Source organism: Glycine soja, chromosome 3 (assembly GCF_004193775.1).
Source record: "Glycine soja cultivar W05 chromosome 3, ASM419377v2, whole genome shotgun sequence".
Taxonomy (NCBI): domain Eukaryota; kingdom Viridiplantae; phylum Streptophyta; class Magnoliopsida; order Fabales; family Fabaceae; genus Glycine; species Glycine soja.
This window is the reverse complement of record NC_041004.1, coordinates 7,761,610-7,782,591: the sequence shown is the minus strand read 5'-3', so window position 1 is coordinate 7,782,591 and position 20,982 is coordinate 7,761,610. Positions and strand designations below refer to the sequence as shown.

The 20,982-nt window shown below is 33.6% G+C and overlaps 1 protein-coding gene across 1 annotated transcript; it reads left to right on the top strand.

Annotated features, from left to right (window-relative positions):
* The first annotated feature begins 764 nt into the window (after positions 1-764).
* LOC114406109 (pyruvate decarboxylase 2-like) lies at positions 765-5,303 on the top strand. Its single transcript, XM_028368687.1, has 7 exons — positions 765-1,172; positions 1,466-1,825; positions 2,832-2,995; positions 3,241-3,891; positions 3,984-4,101; positions 4,380-4,568; positions 4,911-5,303. The coding sequence occupies exons 1-7, from the start codon at positions 1,014-1,016 to the stop codon at positions 5,079-5,081; spliced, it is 1,812 nt and encodes a 603-aa protein (XP_028224488.1). The 5' UTR covers positions 765-1,013; the 3' UTR covers positions 5,082-5,303.
* The last annotated feature ends 15,679 nt before the right edge of the window (positions 5,304-20,982 follow it).

Genomic DNA, 20,982 nt, shown 5'->3' with positions numbered 1-20,982 from the left:
AGAAATTAATATTAAATTAAAATTAAAATTGAGTAAATTTTTTTAAGAGAAAAAAATGTTTAAATAAAAATATTAAGCACTCAACACGTACAATAATGGTTACTTTAAACATAAACTGACTTTCCTTTTAAAAAAATCAACTCACTTTAAATAGATAGATTTATATAATTTCTCTCTTCTAAATTGAAAATAAAACAAACTCATTATTTACTTGTATTCCCTTAACATTTTGTTTGTTTTTTAAATAATGAAAAAATAACTTTAATTTCTCATTCTACGAAAATTCTCTGATTATATATTTATCCTGTTTAATTTAATTTAACATCGGAATAAAATTTTAAAAAACAACTCATTTACGATAAGAGATAAGTTTCATAATTCTATTTCTTGCTTTTCTCAACACTTAGTCATTGACCCTCCCTTAAAATAAACAACAATAATAATTAAAATACACAAATATTATATCATACCAAAAACTATTCATGTACAATAAAATTATTCACTTTTATAATACCTTAAAAATAATATATATATATATATATATATATATATATATATATATATATATATACTTTTTTTATTAATTAAATAAAAACTTTACACTGAACAGTAAACACACACCGGAAAATCAAAATAAAAATGAAAATCCCACCGAATCTTAACAACCCAAAAAGCCCCCATAATTATGTGTTTGAATTGAATCTTATTTTGTCACCTCTCACATGCTGTAAAGGGAACATAGGAGAATAACACAACATCCCCGATCGAGACCATTGCCCATTCCAAATGGCTCTAACATGCAAAACCCGTAAACCGCCCCTTGTAATGCCATCCACCATCTTCTCTCCCCCTTGTCTAGCTTGTTCGTGCCACTATTCCACTCCACACAAATAAAACCTATAAATTCTCACTCTCCCTCACACCAACAAAACCAAACTCTCTCAAAACAAAACATCATCATCATCAAACTCATTCACATTTTTCACTGTTATCTCGTTTTCTACTATTTCCTCATGAACACTAACATCCTCGGCGACTGCAAGTCCGGAAACAGTGACGTCGGGTGTCCCCCAAATGGCACCGTCTCGGTGATCAAGAACTCCGTCCCTGCCACCGCAATCACCTCCTCGGATGCCACGCTAGGGCGTCACCTGGCTCGAAGACTAGTCCAGGTGAGATTTTTTTATCAACAAATATTAGTTGTTAGTTTCAAATTAAAATTTTTGACTTCTTCCTTTTATTATCAAATCAATCTTATAATTCATCATTTTATAAGACATATAAAGTGAATTGATTGATTAAAGAAAAAAAAGAAAAATATCACATATTATTCGATTTTCTCTTGTTAACAAAAACTCATCTCTTTTATTGATTAATGTTAATCGTTAATTTTTTTCAATAAAAGAAATTCAAATCTCCAATTTTTTCTTTGATTATTACACTAATCTTATAATTCTTGGTGCAGGTGGGTGTGAAGGACGTTTTCTCCGTGCCAGGTGACTTTAACCTCACCCTCCTCGACCACCTCATCGCGGAGCCGCAATTGAAAAACGTTGGATGCTGCAACGAACTTAATGCTGGATACGCTGCGGACGGCTACGCGCGGTGCAGGGGCGTGGGCGCGTGTGTTGTCACGTTTACTGTGGGAGGGTTGAGTGTGATAAACGCGATTGCGGGCGCGTACAGTGAGAACCTTCCGCTGATTTGTATCGTTGGTGGGCCCAACACGAACGACTTTGGTACTAACAGGATCTTGCATCACACCATTGGGTTGCCAGATTTCAGCCAAGAGCTCAGGTGCTTCCAAACAGTTACTTGCTATCAGGTCAATTTCTCAAATCTATCTTCTTTTTTAATTGTTCTATTACATTTCCAATTTTTTTTAAAAAAATAAATTTCATGCATTGTACCTCAACCAATCAACTTGAACTTAACTAGTTATTTTAATTTTGTCACTCATGATATTTTATCTAGGTTTTAAATATCAATTACAGTCATATTGTGTGGTTTTGTCTTATTTATTGATATTGAGACAAATTGCAAACAAATACAGTCAACATAATCCCAATTACGGCTGTGAACAGTTAAAAATCTAGATATTGCGGTCCTCAACCCAAATTAGGATGGCAGATTATTTTTTTAAAACCTTGATCCTGTGAAAAGTGATACATGTACCGTTGTAAAGTATCATACATTGTTAATACACCTTAACAAAATCTTTTTTTCTTTTATTAAATATACTTTTCATTTGTATTTAATTATAAGGTATTTTTAAAAATGTATTTGTTCGTTTTTATAAAAATATTTTTTAATTTTTAAATGTATTAATTATTTTTTTCCACCTATCCTATTTGTTTATTCTCTCTTCAAACATTAATGAAAATAATTAATTGAATAAAGTGATAAGAAAATAATAATTTTAAAACTATAGTATAAATAATTAACATATTTAATGCAGTGAACTAAATTAATTATTTTTGTTAAAAAACATAAATTAATTAAAATCATCTTATAATTAGAGAGAGAAGGAATATATATTAAGTAATAAAATAATATACTTTATCTAACAAGGCCAAGTGTTGGAGGGTTCGTTTTACTATGTAGGGGTTTATGTGAATCTTTTTCCTGATCAAATCGAATAGTATTCTCTCAATAAAATAATTGTATGTTTTGGTTTACTATTGTACGTGAAATGCGCTCACAATACGAAGAATGGTTTGCAAGTTTATATTTGTATGTTTTGGTTTACTATTCTGTTTGTTTGTTTTCATGAACACTGAATTAAAGACAATGCTAGTTTCTTATTAATTTGTGTGCATATGGTTTGATAGGCTGTGGTGAATAACATAGAAGATGCACATGAAATGATTGATACTGCGATCTCAACCTGTCTGAAAGAAAGCAAGCCTGTGTACATAAGCATAAGTTGTAACTTGCCTGGCATTCCTCACCCCACATTCAGTCGTGAGCCAGTTCCATTTTCTCTGTCTCCAAAGTAAGATTTTGTATATACTTTTTTATTTAATTTTTATGTGATCTCTACGTGACACATAATCAAGTATTATTAATTATTTCTTATGAATTGAAGATTTTGGATATGTATTATACTTATACATAAAGATTGATCGAGACCATAGACACATAGTAGTCTGAGATGACTTGTGAACAAGCCAATCATGGGAAATGCTAATGATTCGTTTGTTTTTGAATCATTGATTCTAATTTATTGGTGTTTTACAGATTGAGTAACAAGATGGGGTTGGAGGCAGCAGTGGAAGCAGCAGCAGAGTTCCTAAACAAGGCAGTGAAGCCTGTAATGGTTGGTGGTCCAAAATTAAGGGTGGCTAAGGCATGTGATGCATTTGTTGAACTTGCTGATTCATGTGGTTATCCATTTGCTGTGATGCCATCAGCCAAGGGACTAGTCCCTGAGCACCATCCCCACTTCATTGGCACATTCTGGGGTGCTGTTAGCACCGCATTCTGCGCTGAGATCGTCGAATCCGCTGATGCATACCTGTTTGCTGGCCCCATTTTCAATGACTACAGCTCGGTTGGGTACTCACTCCTCCTCAAGAAGGAGAAGGCCATCCTTGTGCTGCCAGACCGTGTTGTGATCTCGAACGGACCCACGTTCGGGTGTGTCCTCATGATGGATTTCCTCAAGGAACTAGCAAAGAGGCTCAAGCATAATAACACTGCTTATGAGAACTACTCCAGGATTTTTGTCCCTGATGGAAAGCCATTGAAGGCTGAACCCAGAGAGCCTTTAAGGGTTAATGTTCTGTTTAAGCATGTGCAAGATATGCTGTCTAGCGAAACTGCGGTGATTGCTGAGACAGGGGACTCTTGGTTTAACTGCCAGAAGCTGAAGTTGCCAAAGGGGTGTGGGTAAGTAGCATAGGGAGTGTGGTTTTTGGTGCTTGTCATTTTGGTTTTTTAGTAGTCATTTTTTCAGTTTTGAAGAAATGGTTTGTTGACAGGTATGAGTTCCAAATGCAATATGGTTCAATTGGTTGGTCTGTTGGTGCAACTCTTGGTTATGCTCAGGCTGTTCCTGAGAAGAGAGTGATTTCTTGCATTGGTGATGGAAGCTTTCAGGTTTGTGACTTCAATCAAAAAGAAAATTGTTTTTATTTGGTTATACTGAAATAAATTTCTAAATTTTAATCAATGGGTTGGGTCCAGCGGAAGAGATTAATCTCTCCCAATTGAATTATCGGAAGAGATGTTCATATTTAGCATTCTGAAAGAGGATATATTTGTGATAAACCAAAAAGAAAATTTTAATTTTTACTGTTAAATTCTTGCATGTGACAGCCTAGGATGTGTTCACAATTCTTGAACTAATTGTAGTGTTTTATTTAAATTGTTTGTAGGTGACAGCTCAGGATGTGTCCACAATGCTGAGAAATGAGCAGAAGAGCATCATCTTCCTGATAAACAATGGTGGATACACTATTGAAGTTGAAATTCATGATGGGCCATACAACGTGATTAAAAACTGGAACTACACTGGCTTGGTTGATGCAATCCACAATGGTGAAGGAAAATGCTGGACCACTAAGGTGAGATTCTTAACATAGTATGTATAATGGTTTTAAATTGTGGTTGCAACCTGAAATTATTTTATGTTTGCACCGAGCATAAAAAAAGAATTTACAATTGTTCTAACCTTCTAATTATTGGTATATCTTCTAATATTTTCACATTCCAATTCCCCTCCTTCACAAAAATTGTCAATTGCATGCTGATGCGGTTGTGGGCACCCTCGCAATGCAACTACGATTGTGGACCCCGCAATTTAAAACCATACATAATATACATTCAACTACAATTTCTTAAACATTCTTATGAAAAATTCATTGCATCTAACATAATTATTTTATGCATGTTTTAATTTATTTCAGGTTACATGTGAAGAAGAGCTTGTTGAGGCAATTCAGACAGCAACAGGAGTCAAGAAGGATTGCTTGTGCTTCATTGAGGTAATTGTTCACAAGGATGACACAAGCAAAGAATTGCTTGAATGGGGCTCTAGGGTTTGTGCTGCTAACGGTCGTCCTCCCAATCCTCAGTGAATTTCAAACACTTAATTAGTTGAGCCATTCACAAATTTGCTGGAGTTTAGCCATATTAATTTATTAAGTTGAGATCAATTCCTTTAAGATGCTTATGTACGAGAGAAATTTTCCTTTTGGAAATGCTTTTTGAGTTTATTAAAGTGTTGAAATGAGTGCACTAGATTTTATGTAAATTTACTCATCGTGGACAAAAGTTAATCTATCAATTTTTAACATGAATGAATGCTTCTGGATTCTTGAGTTTAAGGGTGCACCTTTTTATGGGGATTGTGTGTGGAAAACACAAAGCGTCTGAATTAGTTATTGTTACAATGATACGCTTTAATTTATAATATTGAATGATGACTTTATTTATTTCATCTTAATAGAATCTGCTTACTCTTGCTGATACAGAAAAGAAAATAGAACAATTTAATTTCATGTTTTCTTTAACAGAAACAATAACTACCATGAGATTTACTTATATTTATTTTTAAATAAAATTGATTTTTTAATTAGCTTTCACATACTGTGATTAATTTTAAATAATATTAAAATGTAAAGAAATATAATTGTGTAATTGGATAAAAATAAAATACAGAAAGATGTAACTATACATGTCTTGGTTATTTTTATAACTAAATTTGTGTTTTCATAATGGTTACACTTATGATTATTGTGATATATTAGACACCTTTTTTTTATTTCTTACATAATATTAATTTTTTTAAATTAGTTTTTATTTTATTTTGTACTGTTATGCTTCAAATAATTAATAACATAACAAACTATTCATTTAAAATTGTGAACAATATCATCCAATATTTATTTTATTCTAATAATTATATCTATTCCTTAAAATTATAATTCCACCCACCTCACATAACATGGTTGGACTACTAAAATATTGATACGAGGGTCTGCCACATTTGTGAACACTGACATTGACAGATGTTTCACATCTTAGTCTCTTAGACCAACCAAATTAATAAAATAAACAAACATTGGTTTGTTTGTTTGTACCTCGTAGTCGTACGTAAAGATGGATTTCTATACAACGAGTAAGGAACTAAAACTTTATTTGCTGAGGGAAAAATGAAAGATCAGTTGCTGGTATTAGTTTTGGTTGTCTGTGGGCGAAAAGTAAGAGGAATGAAACTTGGTATAAAAAATAATTCAACTTGTTTAGTAAAATAATTTGCACTTTTACTATTTAAACATTAAATAGTTGATATTATATTTGCTATATATATATATATATATATATAATTTTTCTCTCTAATTTATTTTTAATTATATGTACACATCTTAAAATTATTTCTCTCAAATAGAAAAATCAACAAATGTTACTTTTATAGTAAAAAAAATGTTTTCTAACATTTGAGATTTTAAGGGGTAACACATATATTTCACTTTTTTGTGTCACTAAGTGTAACATCCTAAAGGATGCTACCTTAACGTGTATATATGCAGATTTCTAGAACATGGAAACTTCGAATTTAAATAAATTAGAGATTAAGCAAAAATAGAACATAAATCTATAATAGAGCATATTATAAAGTGTTGGCATTATGTGTGGTAAACAAAATAAAGAAAGATAGATTAAACATCCCGGTCTACAAGTGAGTCTACTAATTAAACATAAATATTGATCTTTCCTTAGGCACTTAGGCCATCTCCAATGAGATTTCTTATCCTAAGATGAAAAAACGGTTTGTTGAAGGAATTTATCATTGGAGAGAACGTATGCGGCGCACCTCATTCCTTCATCACACAAGCTGTTTCTTATATAAGAAACTGTAACATCTCATCTTCCGTGAAATAAATTAAAAAGGTTTTTTCATTTAAAATAAATAGAGTTTAAGAAAAAAAATGATAAGGTTTTTGTAATTAAATAAATAAGTAGAAATAACTTCATTAAAATAATGGTTTGAAGAAAAATAAAAACATTATTTTGATTAAAAATAATAAAATAATAAAAAAATAAAAATAGAGTAAATAATAGGTAGGGAATACCCTAGCTATAAATGGAGACATATTAGATCAGTTTTCAGACTGACGATACATCTTTATATTTTCTTTTCCTTTCAAATTTCATTTTCCCTTCTCCTCGTCCCAAAACCCTTTCTTTTTCACGCATATACTCAAACTTGTCTCAGTAAAACGATGATCTTGGACCCGCTAACCGTTGGATTATCATGAAATTTGAGCACCAGGTTCTCAGCTCATATCCAAGTATTCTCACTGTTGGAAATTGTGAATCAATGTTGGAGGTGAGAGAAATTCCCTTCTCATCTTAGTTTTTTCTTTTGCCGCAGAGACCCAAAACCTATCCTAATAAAACTATGATCTCGTACACGTTAACTGTTGGATCGTTGTGAAATTTGGACACCGAGTTTAAAATTCATTTCAGCACATTTTCACTGTTGGGATTTGAAAATTGATGTCTGGGTAGGGAGAAATACGCATTGCATGCAGGTAGTGGAATGAAGGCTTCAATCTCTTCTCATTCTCTAATATTTGGAAACCTTATGGAAATAACCAGAGGAAAAGCTTGAGGAATGTTAGGGAATCATTAGAGATGCTGCTATCACTGTCGAAACACACGCGAGCATGCTTAGGAAGGTAGTTAGGAGCTGGCTGACGTGTCCAGAGTTAGTTAGATTTGATTCTGTTAGTTTTCCCCATTTGGAAAATTGTTAGGCAGTTAATGGTTAGAAGCTATAATTAGCAGCTGGAAGTTAGGAAGCATTTTCAAGCCAGGATTTGTAATCATCTTCCTTGTTGTAATTTATTTCTCTAATAATGAAAAGCATGACCAACATGCTCATCGGAATTCATTCATTTCATTGAGTTCCCTTGTTTGTTCAAGAATTTCAAATTCTTTTATTTGATTTACTAGTTTTGCTATAACAATTGGTATCAACAAGCCTGTTCTTTCCTTGGTGATCAAGCAATGGCAGAGAACACACGTAATCAAGCTTCCCTTCATGAAATGGAAGAATGTCTCAGTAGCAAAATGGAATTGAGATTTTTCGAGCTCGCTGCTTCCATGCAATAAACAATACACGAAATGTTTCAACAAAGGCAACAAGATTCTCCAACAGCAAGCAATCCACCTACAGGTGAGAGATCTAGCCCCTATTCTTGTAGCACTCGATTGGCTAGGTTGGACTTTCCATGATTCAATGGTGAAGGAATAAAACAGAGGCTGATCCAATGTGAAACTTTTTTTTTCTGTTGATAATACACTTGATGAATTCAAAGTACATTTAGCAGTAGTTCATTTTGAAGGGAAAGCACTTCAGTGGCATAGTGCTTACAAAAAATCTGTAGGATTGAAGAAGTTACCCTCTTGGAATGAATATTAGATCTTGTTACTGGATCATTTTGGAGATGTTTGTGAAGATCCTATGACAGATTTAATGAAACTTAGACAGATAGGATCTATCATAGAGTATCATGAGGAGTTTGACTCAATTGTATCAAGAGTAGATCTTTTTGATGAGCATCAACTTAGTTGCTTTTTAGGAGGATTAAAACAAGAGGTTTAGATGATTGTTCGAATGTTTCAGCCAAATTTTGTTCGAAAAGGTAATTCCCTTGCAAAGATGTATGAATCTTCCTTCTCTAATACATAAGCTAAACCATTTGTCAAGAACCAGAAATCTTCCTTTGTTCTTAAACCACCCCTTTTTCCAAACCCTCCTAAATCAACCAATCCCTTAACCATCAATTCCTATACTAAACCATAAACACCTAAGCACCTAACTTCTGCCTACATGACTGAAAGAAGATCAAAAGGCCTATGCTACTTTTGTGATAAGCCATTTTCACCTGAACATAGCCTTACACAGAAGAGATTGCAAATCCATGTGTTGGAAGTTGAAGATGAAGAGGAGGGCTCTGAACCTCAAGAAATTAATGCTAATGTGGTTAGTGAACATAATTCAGAACCTTTAATTTCTGTGAATGCATTAATTGGAGTAGCTAATTTTCGAACCATGAGAGTCACTGGTTATTGTGGCAAGAAACCTCTCCATATTTTAATTGATAGTGGAAGCACTCATAAATTTTTGGACTTACACATAGCTCAGAAGATGGTCTGTCAGATAGAAGCTATGGACACAGTATCTGTCACTGTAGTAGATGGAAATAAAGTCTAGATTTCTTCCAAGGTTCCAAAATTTTCTTGGTCAATTCAAAATACCAACTTTACTTTTGATATGATGTTGTTACCTCTTGGTTGCTGTGATTTAGTATTGGGAATTGAATGGCTAGTAACACTAGGGGACATCACATGGAATTTCAACAAATTGAAAATGGAATTTTTTGTTGATGGAAAAAGACTTGTCCTGAGAGGAGCTACCCTTACAAATCTGGCCACTGCTAGAAAATAGAATCTTCATAAAACCATCTCTTCTAGTGTTCACTTCTCCATGATTAGTTTACAATCTAATGTTGAAGGCTCTCTGCTCCACTCTTTGACTACTCATGCTAATCAACATGTACTGCTACCTGATATTAATAGCTTGTTACTCGAATTTCTAGATGTTTTCAGGAGCCATCTGGTCTTCCTCCTTGTCGAATTGGCCATGATCACAAGATTCCTTTAATGCAAGGAGCTAACCCTGTCAAGAAGAGGCCCTATAGGTATGCTAAACAACAAAAAGATATTAATGATGGCTTGATTCAGAACTATTTGAAGTCATGAATTATACAAAACAGTGATAGCCCTTATGCAAGTCCAGTAGTGTAGGTGGGAAAGAAAGATGAGGCCTGGAGACTTTGTGTTGATTATAGGGATCTTAATAAGGCAACTGTTAAGAACAAGTTCCCTATACCATTAGTACAAGACCTTCTGGATGAGTTGTATGGATCAACCATTTTTTTCCAAAATTGACCTAAGAGCTGGTTACAATCAAGTTCGAATGGATGCAAGTGATGTTCACAAAATTGCCTTCAAAACTTATGGGGGCCACTTTGAATACTTGGTGATGCCCTTTGGGCTTACCAATGCTCCTGCCGCATTTCAAGGACTGATGAATTCAGTTTTTCAGCATTACTTAAGAAGGTTCTTACTTGTTTTCTTTGATGATATACTCATCTACAGCAGAAGTATGGAGGACCACCTTTCTCATCTTCATTAGGTTCTTCTTACTATGAGAACTCATAGTTTGTATGCTAAGAAATCCAAATGCTACTTTGGTGTTGACAAAGTGGAATATTTGGGCCATTTTATAACTAAACAAGGAGTTTCTGTTGGACAAGTGGCCTCAATAACTTGAGAGGGGGGGGGGGTGAATCAAGTTAAAAAATTTCTTGTTTAATTGACTTCTAAATCACCTTTTAAATCTATATGATAAGAATATTGAATATCAAGATGAAAATTATATCAACAGAATACTTCAAGTGTGCAAGATAAATAAAATATGCAAGATAAATTAATCAAAATAGGGAAGAGAGAAATGCAAACTTAGTTTATCCTGGTTCGGTCACTTCTTGTCCCTACGTCCAGTTCTGAAGCAACCCACTTGAGATTTTCAATAACTTTGTAAAAAATCCTTTTTACAACTTCTGAACACCTGAGGGATCCCTTTTCCTTGTGTTCAAGAAACTCACAATTCAAGAGACAAACAACTTCTTGATCTTAATAGTCTTTAAAGAAAGTACAAATGTTTTTCTCTCTTTTAGAGAAGAAGATACAAGATGAAGTTCTTAGAAGAATCTTTAATTTATTTGCAAGTGTTTGACCAATGATTTGTTTTTGAGAGGATAAGACAATAATGTTTTGAAAAAATCTCTAAAAATTTTCATAGATAAGTCCCATATTTATAGGACCTTGGTGGCTTTTCAAAAACTTATGAAGGGATGTGACTTTTCAGAGTAACTTTTAAAATTTCTCCACTGGTAATCGATTACATAGTTATGTAATAAGGAGTCATGACTTTTCAATTTGAATTTTTGTAGTTCCGTTATTGGTAATCGATTACAGACAAGTGGCAATCGATTACAGCTTTCAAATTTCAATTTTCAAATTTTCTGAAAAAACTTTTTAAAATAATTTTGCTTTTGGTAATCGATTACTAGGCATTGTAATCGATTACCAGTGGAAAAATTTCTTTTTCAGAAAATGTTAAAAATATTTTAAAACCTTTTTATAATCAATTTAAAAACTATGTTGTGAGGCCAAACCTTTGCAATCACTAAGAGACTCTTTTAACAAAGATAGACTAAGACTTAGCTTTCTTCTTGATCTTTGTTTTCTTGGTCTTGATTTGAACTTGAAATAAAACTTGTGTTGCTTTTGTCTTGGCATCATCAAAACCTTCATACACATACATTCACATTCTCCCCCTTTTTGATGATGACAACCAACTGAAATCATTTAATGAAATATTTCTTTTGCGAGACGATCACTCTCCCTTAATTTTGCAATCATTGCTTAGCAAAAAATATTTTCAAAATGATTTGCAAAAAAAAAAAATATATACCATGTACCTTACATGATTCTCTCCCCCTTTGGCAACATAAAAAAAACGAAAGTACCGAAATAGAAAGAATCATTCACATAATAACCAATCATTGACAGAGGAATCAACCAAGTGCTAAACATACCAAATAGAGCATGTCCAAAACAGTATTTATAAATGACCAAAGCATTCATAAGAGAAGACCAAGTTCGAAACATATCAAGTCTTAAACAGTAGTATGAATGACCAAAGCATCCACAGAAAAACATCCAAAGAAGAAATAAACAGCAAGTCTAAAACAGAAATATAAAGAACCAAATCTGAAATAAACCCAATGCAGAAAGTTTGAAATATCAAGGAAATTAAAGACAGATAATGCTAGAAATCAGGACAAATATGTGATTATAAGTAATCAATATACCATTAAGCAATCAAAAAAATTTATGAGTATGAACAATCATGAAAAACAACCATCAAATGCAATTATTATAAACATTCAAAGTAATCAATCATCATAAACAAGCAAAACAACCATTTCACTCAACCAAAGTAAACAATCATCATAATCAAGCATGAAAAATAACTATCAAACACAATCATTTTACTCAACCAAAGTAAATAATAATCATAATCAATCATGATAAAAAATCAAAGTTAAACATTCATCATAATCAAGCATGATAATTAAACAGTATAAACATCCAAAGTGACTAGGATTCTAAGTTATTTAGGTCTATGAGTCCTAATTCTCTTCTAATAGCAAAGAAGCTTTCTTTGGGGAGAGGTTTTGTGAATATATCAACTAACTGATTCTTTGTGTCAACAAATTCTAATATACAATCCCCTTTTTAAGCATGATCTCGAAGGAAGTGGTGCCTTATTTCAATATGCTTTGTTCTAGAGTGCCGAATAGGATTTTTGGAAAAATTAATTGCACTTGTATTGTCACAGTGGATAGGTATATGATCAAGTTTTAAACCATAATCAGAAAGTTGTTGTTTCATCTAGAGTATTTGTGCACAAGAACTTCCAACAGAAATATATTCCGCCTCTACAGTGAATAATGCAACACTATTTTGTTTTTTACTATGCCATTATACTAGAGCAAAACTAATGAAATGACAAGTGCCACTAGTACTTTTTCTATCAGTTTTGCATCCAGCAAAATCAGAGTCAGAGTATCTTACTAAGTTATAAGATGAATTCTTAGGATACCATAACCCTAGATTTATAGTGCCTAACAAATATCTCATGATTCTTTTAACTGCACTAAGGTGAGATTCTTTGGGATTTACTCGATATCTTGCATACATACAAACACTAAACATTATATCAGGTCTACTTGCTGATAAATAAAGAAGAGATTCGATCATACCTCTATGTTTCTTTATGTGTATTGACTTACTGATTTCATCTTTATCTAGATAGCAGGCAATGCTCATAGGAGTGACCATTGTTGGACAAGCGTCCTCAGAATATTAAGAAGGGGGGGGGGGTTGAATTTTGTTGACTATTCCTAATTGAAAATTTCCCTAGATTCAATTATTTCTTTGTTAACAAGTTACTGAAATAATTAATAAAGGAAAGTAACTTAAAGAAATATAAATACAACAGAAAGTAAAAGACTTTAAGGAAATGTAAAGACAACAAAATGTAAAAGAGTTTAGGGAAGAGAGAATGCAAAACCGGATTTATACTGGTTCGGCCACAACCCGTGCCTACATCCAAGCCCCAAGCAACCTGTGGTTCTTGAGATTTCTTTTAACCTTGTAAAATTCTTTACAAGCCAAAGATCCACAAGGGATGTACCCTCCCTTGTTCTCTTTGAAAAACCAAGTGGATGTACCCTCCACTTGAACTGATCCACAAGAGATGTACCCTCTCTTGTTCTCAGTATAACAATCCCCAAGTAGATATACCCTCTACTTGTACCACAAAGGATGTACCCTCCAATGTGTTGGGACAAAGAATTCTCAGGCGGTTAGTCCTTTAAATCTTTGTAAGGGGAAACAAAAGATATCTCAGGTGGTTGGTCCTTTGAAATCTTTTGCTTAAGGGGAAGGGAAGAATCAAAAGAATTCTCAGGCGGTTAGTCCTTTGAATCTTTTGTCAAGAGAGAAGAGAGACACAAAAGAGTTTAGACGGTTAGTCCTTCTATTCTTTTGGCAAAGGGAGAAGAGAATGGAAAAGATGAATAACACAAGTTTTTAAACAATAAATTTTTCTTGGAAGAGAAAGTATTGAACAAAAACTCTTAGAAAAATGAAGAGAAATGAATTAGAAAGTTCTGTAAAGTGTTGAAAGAAATGAAAGAAGATATTGAAAGATTGATTGAAAAGATTGTACTAAAATTCATGCCATGGCCACATATTTATAATCTTTTGATGACTCAAGTTAAAGTTTGTGACTCTTGGCAATTTCTTTTAAACTAATCACCTTTTAAAAATTGTGACTCTTTTGAAAACTAGTCCTTTAAAAAGTTGTGACTTTTGAAAAAAATCTTCAGAAACAAGTCACTTAAAGAATTATGACTTTTGGAAATTTATTTTTCGAAATCAATCACTGGTAATCGATTACCATTAAGGTGTAATCGATTACACATCAACAGATGTGACTCTTCATGTTTAAATTTTGAAAATCAAAATGTTTAGAACTTTGGTAATCGATTATAAGTATTGTGTAATTGATTACACAAGTTTAAAATGATTTAAAATTGTTTAAACACAAGTTGTGACTCTTGAAATTTGAAATCTAACGTTTTAAAACACTGATAATCGATTACTACCTTCTGGTAATTGATTACCAGAGAGTAAAACTCTTTGGTAATGATTTTGTGAAAATTTCCATTGCTACTCAATGTTTTGGAAAAGTTTTTTAGTACTTATCTTGATTGAGTCTTCTCTTGATTCTTGAATCTTGAGTCTTAAATCTTGATCTTGATTATTCTTGAAACTTTATTCTTGAATCTTTGGAATTAGCTCTTGATTCTTTGGCATCATCAAAATAACCTTGGAAGGCATTGCGTCCACAATCTCCCCCTTTTTGATGATGACAATCCTGAAATCAAGAGAATGCATACAAGTCTTGTTCTACCGTTCACTCATCCCTTTCTCCCCCTTTCTTTTTTGAATTTATGCTTAATTTTAAAGCTTTGAAAAAGTAATATCTTGATTTCTTAAAATACCCATTTTTCTCTCCCCCTTTGACAACATCAAAAAGTTCAAAGTGCATAAAACATACATAATTTAAAACATACATAAGGCATACTTTGTAAAACAAACATAAAAGATGCTAAACCATACATAAAGCATAATTTGAATAGCACCAATTTTAAATATATACCACTCAGTCAGATATCATCAAAATAACCAAGTCTAAGCATAAAAACATAAAACAAATCATTTGTCTAAGTCACTGGCATCTAGAAGTCCTAATTCTCTTCTAATGGTGTAGAAGGAATCTTTGGATAGTGGTTTTGTGAAGATATCTGCGAGTTAATTTTTGGTATCTACAAATTCTAGAACACAGTCACCTTTCAGGACATGATCTCATAGAAAATGATGCCTAATTTCTATGTGCTTGGTTCTAGAGTAGAGAACTGGGTTCTTAGATATATTTATGGCGCTTGTGTTGTCACATTTTATGGGGATATGGTCTAATACAATCCCATAATCAGATAGTTGTTGTTTCATCCACAAAATCTGTGCACAACAACTACCAGCAGAGATGTATTATGCTTCGACTATGGATAATGCTACACTATTTTGCTTCTTGTTGTGCCAAGAGACAAGAACAGATCCTATAAATTGACATGTGCCACTAGTGCTCTTCCTATCTGTTTTGGATCCAACAAAATCTGAATATGAGTATCCTACTAAATTGCATAAAGAATTTTTTGGGTACCATAATCCTAAGTTAACTGTTCCTAAGAGATATCTTATGATCCTTTTTACTACAGATAAATGTGAAAACTTTGGATTTGACTGAAATCTTGCACACATGCATACACTGAACATAATATATGGCCTACTTGCAAATAAGTAAAGTAGAGATCCAATCATACCTCTATATTGCTTTTCATCAACGGGTTGACCGGACTCATCTTTATCAAGGTAGCAACCAGTGCTTATAGGAGTAGCCAAGTGTTTTGAGTTCTCCATTCTGAATTTCTTGATGAGTTCCTTGCAATATTTTGCTTGGTTGACAAAGATCCCATCATTTGTTTGTTTGATTTGTAGTCCCAGAAAGTAGTTTAACTCACCCATCATGGACATCTCAAACTCACTTTGCATGTCAATAGAAAATTTCTTGCACAAAGATTCATTAGTAGATCCAAAGATTATATCATCAACATAAATTTGTACCAATAAGATATCATTATCCTTCTTCTTTATGAATAAGGTGGTATCTACCTTTCCTCGAATGAAATTCTTTTCTAATAGGAATTTACTTAATCTTTCATACCAAGCCCTAGGTGCTTGTTTTAACCCATAAAGTGTTTTCTTTAACCTATAGACATGATCTAATTTTTGTGAGTCTTCAAACCCGGGAGGTTGTTCTACATATACTTCCTCTTGGATTAGACCATTTAAGAAGACACTTTTAACATCCATTTGATATAATTTAAAATTCATAACAGATGCATAGGCTAAAAGCATCCTAATGGCTTCTAATCTAGCTACGGGTGCAAAGGTTTCTTCATAGTCTATCCCTTCTTCTTAGTTGTATCCTTTTGCAACTAGTCTAGCTTTATTTCTAATTACTATACCATTTTCGTCTAGTTTATTTCTAAATACCCACTTAGTTCCTATAATAAGGTAGTTTTGTGGTTTCTCAACTAGTTCCTAAACATTATTTCTCTCAAATTGATTTAACTCTTCTTGCATAGCAACTATCCGTTGATCATCTATTATGGCTTGTTTAAAGTTTTTAGGTTCTATCATAGAAACAAATGCCATGTTATTGCATAAATCTTTAAGAGAGTGTCTAGTTGTTACCTCTTTTGAAATGATGCAATCCTACCCCGCAAGGGCATTGGATAGAAAAACTCCAAGTAGATTGGGCCAGAGATGCAAGAGAAGGCCCTAGGGTTCTTATGAGCCTTAGGATAGATTTCGGGCCCATGGGCTAAGTACGAGCCCACTTATCTTTGTAAATATTAGATTAAGGTTTCATTATTTTTGGGCCTTGTGTTTAGGGCTCCATAATGTAGGTAGGGTACCCTAGAAATATAGGATTTTTCAGCCCTTGTATTTTGGGGCGCCTAGACTAGTTTTTGTATTAGGGGTAGTTTTGTAATTTCACATGAACTAAGTGGATATTTGATTTGCGTGGTTGGAAATAAATTTAATTGAATTGGTAGAAGCGCAATCCAATTAAATTTTAGGGGGGGAGGTGAGCATTTGCTTACTACACCCCATTGCCACATCATATAGTCACACTTTGTGCATGTCCTTCATGCTTTTCATGCCTCATGACACCTAAGCACACTTAGTGGAGAATCTTGGAATTGATCTTGGATTAGTGGGCTGAACCATAAGTAGAATTCACTAATCATAATTAGTGAAATTTTGGCTCCAAAGTTTGGCTCCACAAATTCAATTTCAAATTCAAGTGAAATTTGAATTTCCCTCCAATTTTGTGTGACACTTAGGCTATAAATAGAGGTCATGTGTGTGCATTTTTTTCAACTTTGATGATTTGAATATTAAACTTCAGATTTCAAAGCTCATTTAGAGCACAAAATTTCGTGCTCTTCTCTCCCTCTCCCTTCATTCATCTCCTTCTTCCTCCAAGCTCTTATCCATGGCCTCCTATGGTGGTGAGCTTCTTCTAGACTCATCTTCTCCTTGAAGTGGCGTCTCCTCTCTCTCTTCCTTTCTCCATTCCGCTGCCATTCATCTTCCAAGAAGCAGAGGAATCCATTGATGAAGAAGATCCTAGGCCTACAAGCTCCAATGGAGCTTGCATCATGTGGTATCAAGAGCATTTTCATCTAGGTGATGTTCTTTTGCTTCCTCTATCTTTTTGTTCGGTGAATTCTCTTTAATTCCTTGTTCCTCATATTATTCTCCATGTATATCCTCCATTGTCTTGTGGTTTGGTTCTGTTTAGAGTGGATTTAAAAAAAATAAACTGATTAAATCTTAGATCTACACTTGTTCTTGCATTTCTATGGTTCAAATTTTGTAGATCTACTCTTGAATCTTGTTTTTGTGTTGATTTTAGGTTCTATCAATTTTCATTCATAATATTCTTGTGCTGAACCTTTAGATCTAAATTTTTTTTTCCAAAATATTGATTAGAAAAAAAAACACAAAAATCTAAGTGTAAATCACTTAATCCATGTTGTCTTAGAGTCATGTTTAGTCATAGTAATTGTCACATCATGCTCTAAGTTTGTGTTGAATTTTTATTTTTGTTGATTGAATTCTAGATACATTTGTTCATGTATTCTTGTCATTCTTAGCCTATCTTTTGAATTTTGAGTCTAATTCATGCATGTTATTTAGTTCATAACATCTTCTAAATCAATTCCTAGAAGTAGTCTTGTTGAACTCTTTTTTGTTTTCTAAGATTCCTACATGATGCCTATGATGAAGTTCAGTTGTGGTGCTGAGTTGTGGCTGGATTTGTGAATCAAATAAGTCTTAAGCTCTCTTGAATTGTGTTATTCAAGATAATTGAGCATAAGCAAACACAAATTGTAACTATCCAAGCCTTAAGCAACATTAACACTACTCTTGATTTCTAGGTTGAAATCGCTGGTGCTGGTAGCTTGAACATACGAAATTGTATAAATTACTGGGAATTGGTCACTACGTTTTTTGAGCTGAAACTTTTACTGAATTTTCTAGACATCTGGAACAAAATTATAAAAAAATAACCAAGCGATTTGGATTAAAGGAAAAAATAATAAAAATCGCACAAGGTGACAGAAAAATCAGTGTCCAGGAAAAAAAAAAGGTGAAAGGAGAGTGTGCTTGTTGTTTTGGCTCAAAATTTGTTCTATAATTGGTGCCTATTTATACCAATCCTAGTTCTGAAATTTCAATTGAAAATTATTGTGAAAACCAGTGCCAAAACTAGAGGTTTGTTGAGTCTTTTTTTTTTAGAGTTTTTCTACTCTACTATAGAGCCATTCTAGGTTTCTCTTTGAGTCCTAGCTTGCTTTTTCGTGCTTTTCATTGCTTAATTGTTGAATAATCCTTGGAAATTTGTCTTGTTAAAACTCTATTGGTTTAGCTTTCATTTCATTTTTTTTGGTCTTTGGTTATTGCTTGTCTCTTTGTTTCCTTGCTTGTGAGTTGCCATATAGGGAATTGGAAAGGAGGATTGGTGCCATATCTTGAAGAATTTGAGTCAAGAAGCAAGGGGCCAACCACCTTAAGAGCTATTGGACTAAGAAGCACTCCAAATTGAGTGAAATACTAAAGAGAGAATAGCCACCACAATTGAGGACTTTTTTTTTTGTAATTTTGTAATTGACAATTTGTTTTGCTTTCAAATTTTGTAACAAAAAGGCCTTTCATTGGAAGTAAGTTGGGAGCCTCCAATAGGTCACCCTACTTCCATTTGTGTGTAATAATTTTAGGCAATTTTCCCTTAGGATAGTGAGTGTTTTGTTGGGAACCTTAAATTAGGTCATCCAAACACTCTTAGGATCCGCCTAGTTTGCATTTCTTGCTTACTTTCATAGCTTATTTCCTTTACCCTCCATTGTCAAACCGTCTAGATAGCTTGCCTTTTACCAATTAGTTTTTATCTTATCTTTCAAACCTCTTTTAGTGTTTATTTTGGCTAGTTTCAACCATAGTTTCTTTTACCTTTCTTTCAAACCCCCAACAAGAAAGAACCATAACTTAGGAACCAACATGAGTCTTCATTCTTCATCTAGTGTTAATGGTGAGGGTTCTACTCCTAAGGACCCCTTGTATAAGATATTAGATGAGTTGAGATCCCTTAAGTTGTGGAAAGAAAAACAAGAGAGAAAAGAAAAAGGTAAAAAAAGAGTGGAAGAAATAAGCCAACATGAAAGAAAGAAAATAAGAGAGGAAGAAAGAAGAAAAATAATGAAAGAAATGAAAAGAGAAAAACATGTCTCCTATAGTAGTCATAACTCTTGCAAGAGCCTAAGTGAAGAACTTCGTGACTATTATGAAGGAAGGCATAGGTCACATCTTAGACCTCACTCCCATAGGAGAGAAAATGAAAGAAAGCCTCAAGAGGTTAACATTAAACTCCCATACTTCCATGGGAAGGACAATGTAGAGGCTAATTTAGATTGGGAAATAAGGGTAGAGCAACAAATTAAAAGGAAGTCTACTTCAAAATCTTATGGCTCTCACTCTTATCCAAAGAAAGACCAAGGTCAAGGAATCTTAGGGGTGAGACCTTCTAAGCCCAAAGATGATAAGGGGAAGACAATAGAAAAGCAACCCCTTAAGGCTAGTATGCAAGAGAAGACTAGCTACATGAAGTGCTTTAAATGTCTTGGAAGAGGACACATTACTTCTCAATGCCCCACCAAGAAAACCATGATTATGAGGGGCCAAGACATTTATAGTAGCCAAGATGAGGCTACTACTTCACCTTCCTCTAGTGAAAGTGAAGAAGCAAAGGGGGGAGAATCTAGTGAAGAAATCTATCCCCAAGAAGAAGGACAACCTTTAATGGTTAAGGAGGAGTGTAAGGAGGTAAGTGTCTCCTCTAAGAGGTTAGCTAAGAAGGAAAGACATTTTGAAATAAAGACAAATATTAAAGAAATTTCCCTTCTTAGACAACCTCCACATTTTCTCCTTTGTAAAAAGACACTTGTTAGCATTGCCACATCTCTTAGGCTTGAGTTTAATCCTCAAGTAAAGGAGTTGTTGGATGAGGGTTTGGTTCGCAAGAGATTAAATACTTGTGCTTTGTTGGTGCCCAAAATAGGTATTATTAGGCACCAAATCCCTAAAATAGGTGGTGTGATGAATGTTTTTGGTGGTGCAACACTCTTTTGTAAAATCACTCGTGCACCCAACATCTTCATGATTTGTGTACATAGGGACTCATTAGGTAGGTTTGCTCTTATTTTTAGTTTCAATACAAACTTAGGCACTCATATGGGACACCTTAGGTTTGTCATACTTTTTGGTAGGATTAATCAACATGAAAATACAGAAAAAGGTATGTTCTATTGCTTTACTTTTCTTAATTTTTTAAATTGTGATCAAGGGGTTCCCATGAACCCTAAGAGAATAAAGGTCATTCCTGAGTGGCCCGCTCCACCAAGTGTAAGAAAAATTTGGGGCTTCCAAGACTTAACAAACTTTTGCAAAAGGTTTGCCCCATATTTTTCTATACTTGTAGCACCACTCATTGAGTTGGTGAGGAACCATGTTCCTTCATGGGAAGATGCCCAGGAAATGAGTTTTCAGACCTTACCTTACTTCAACATACAAAAC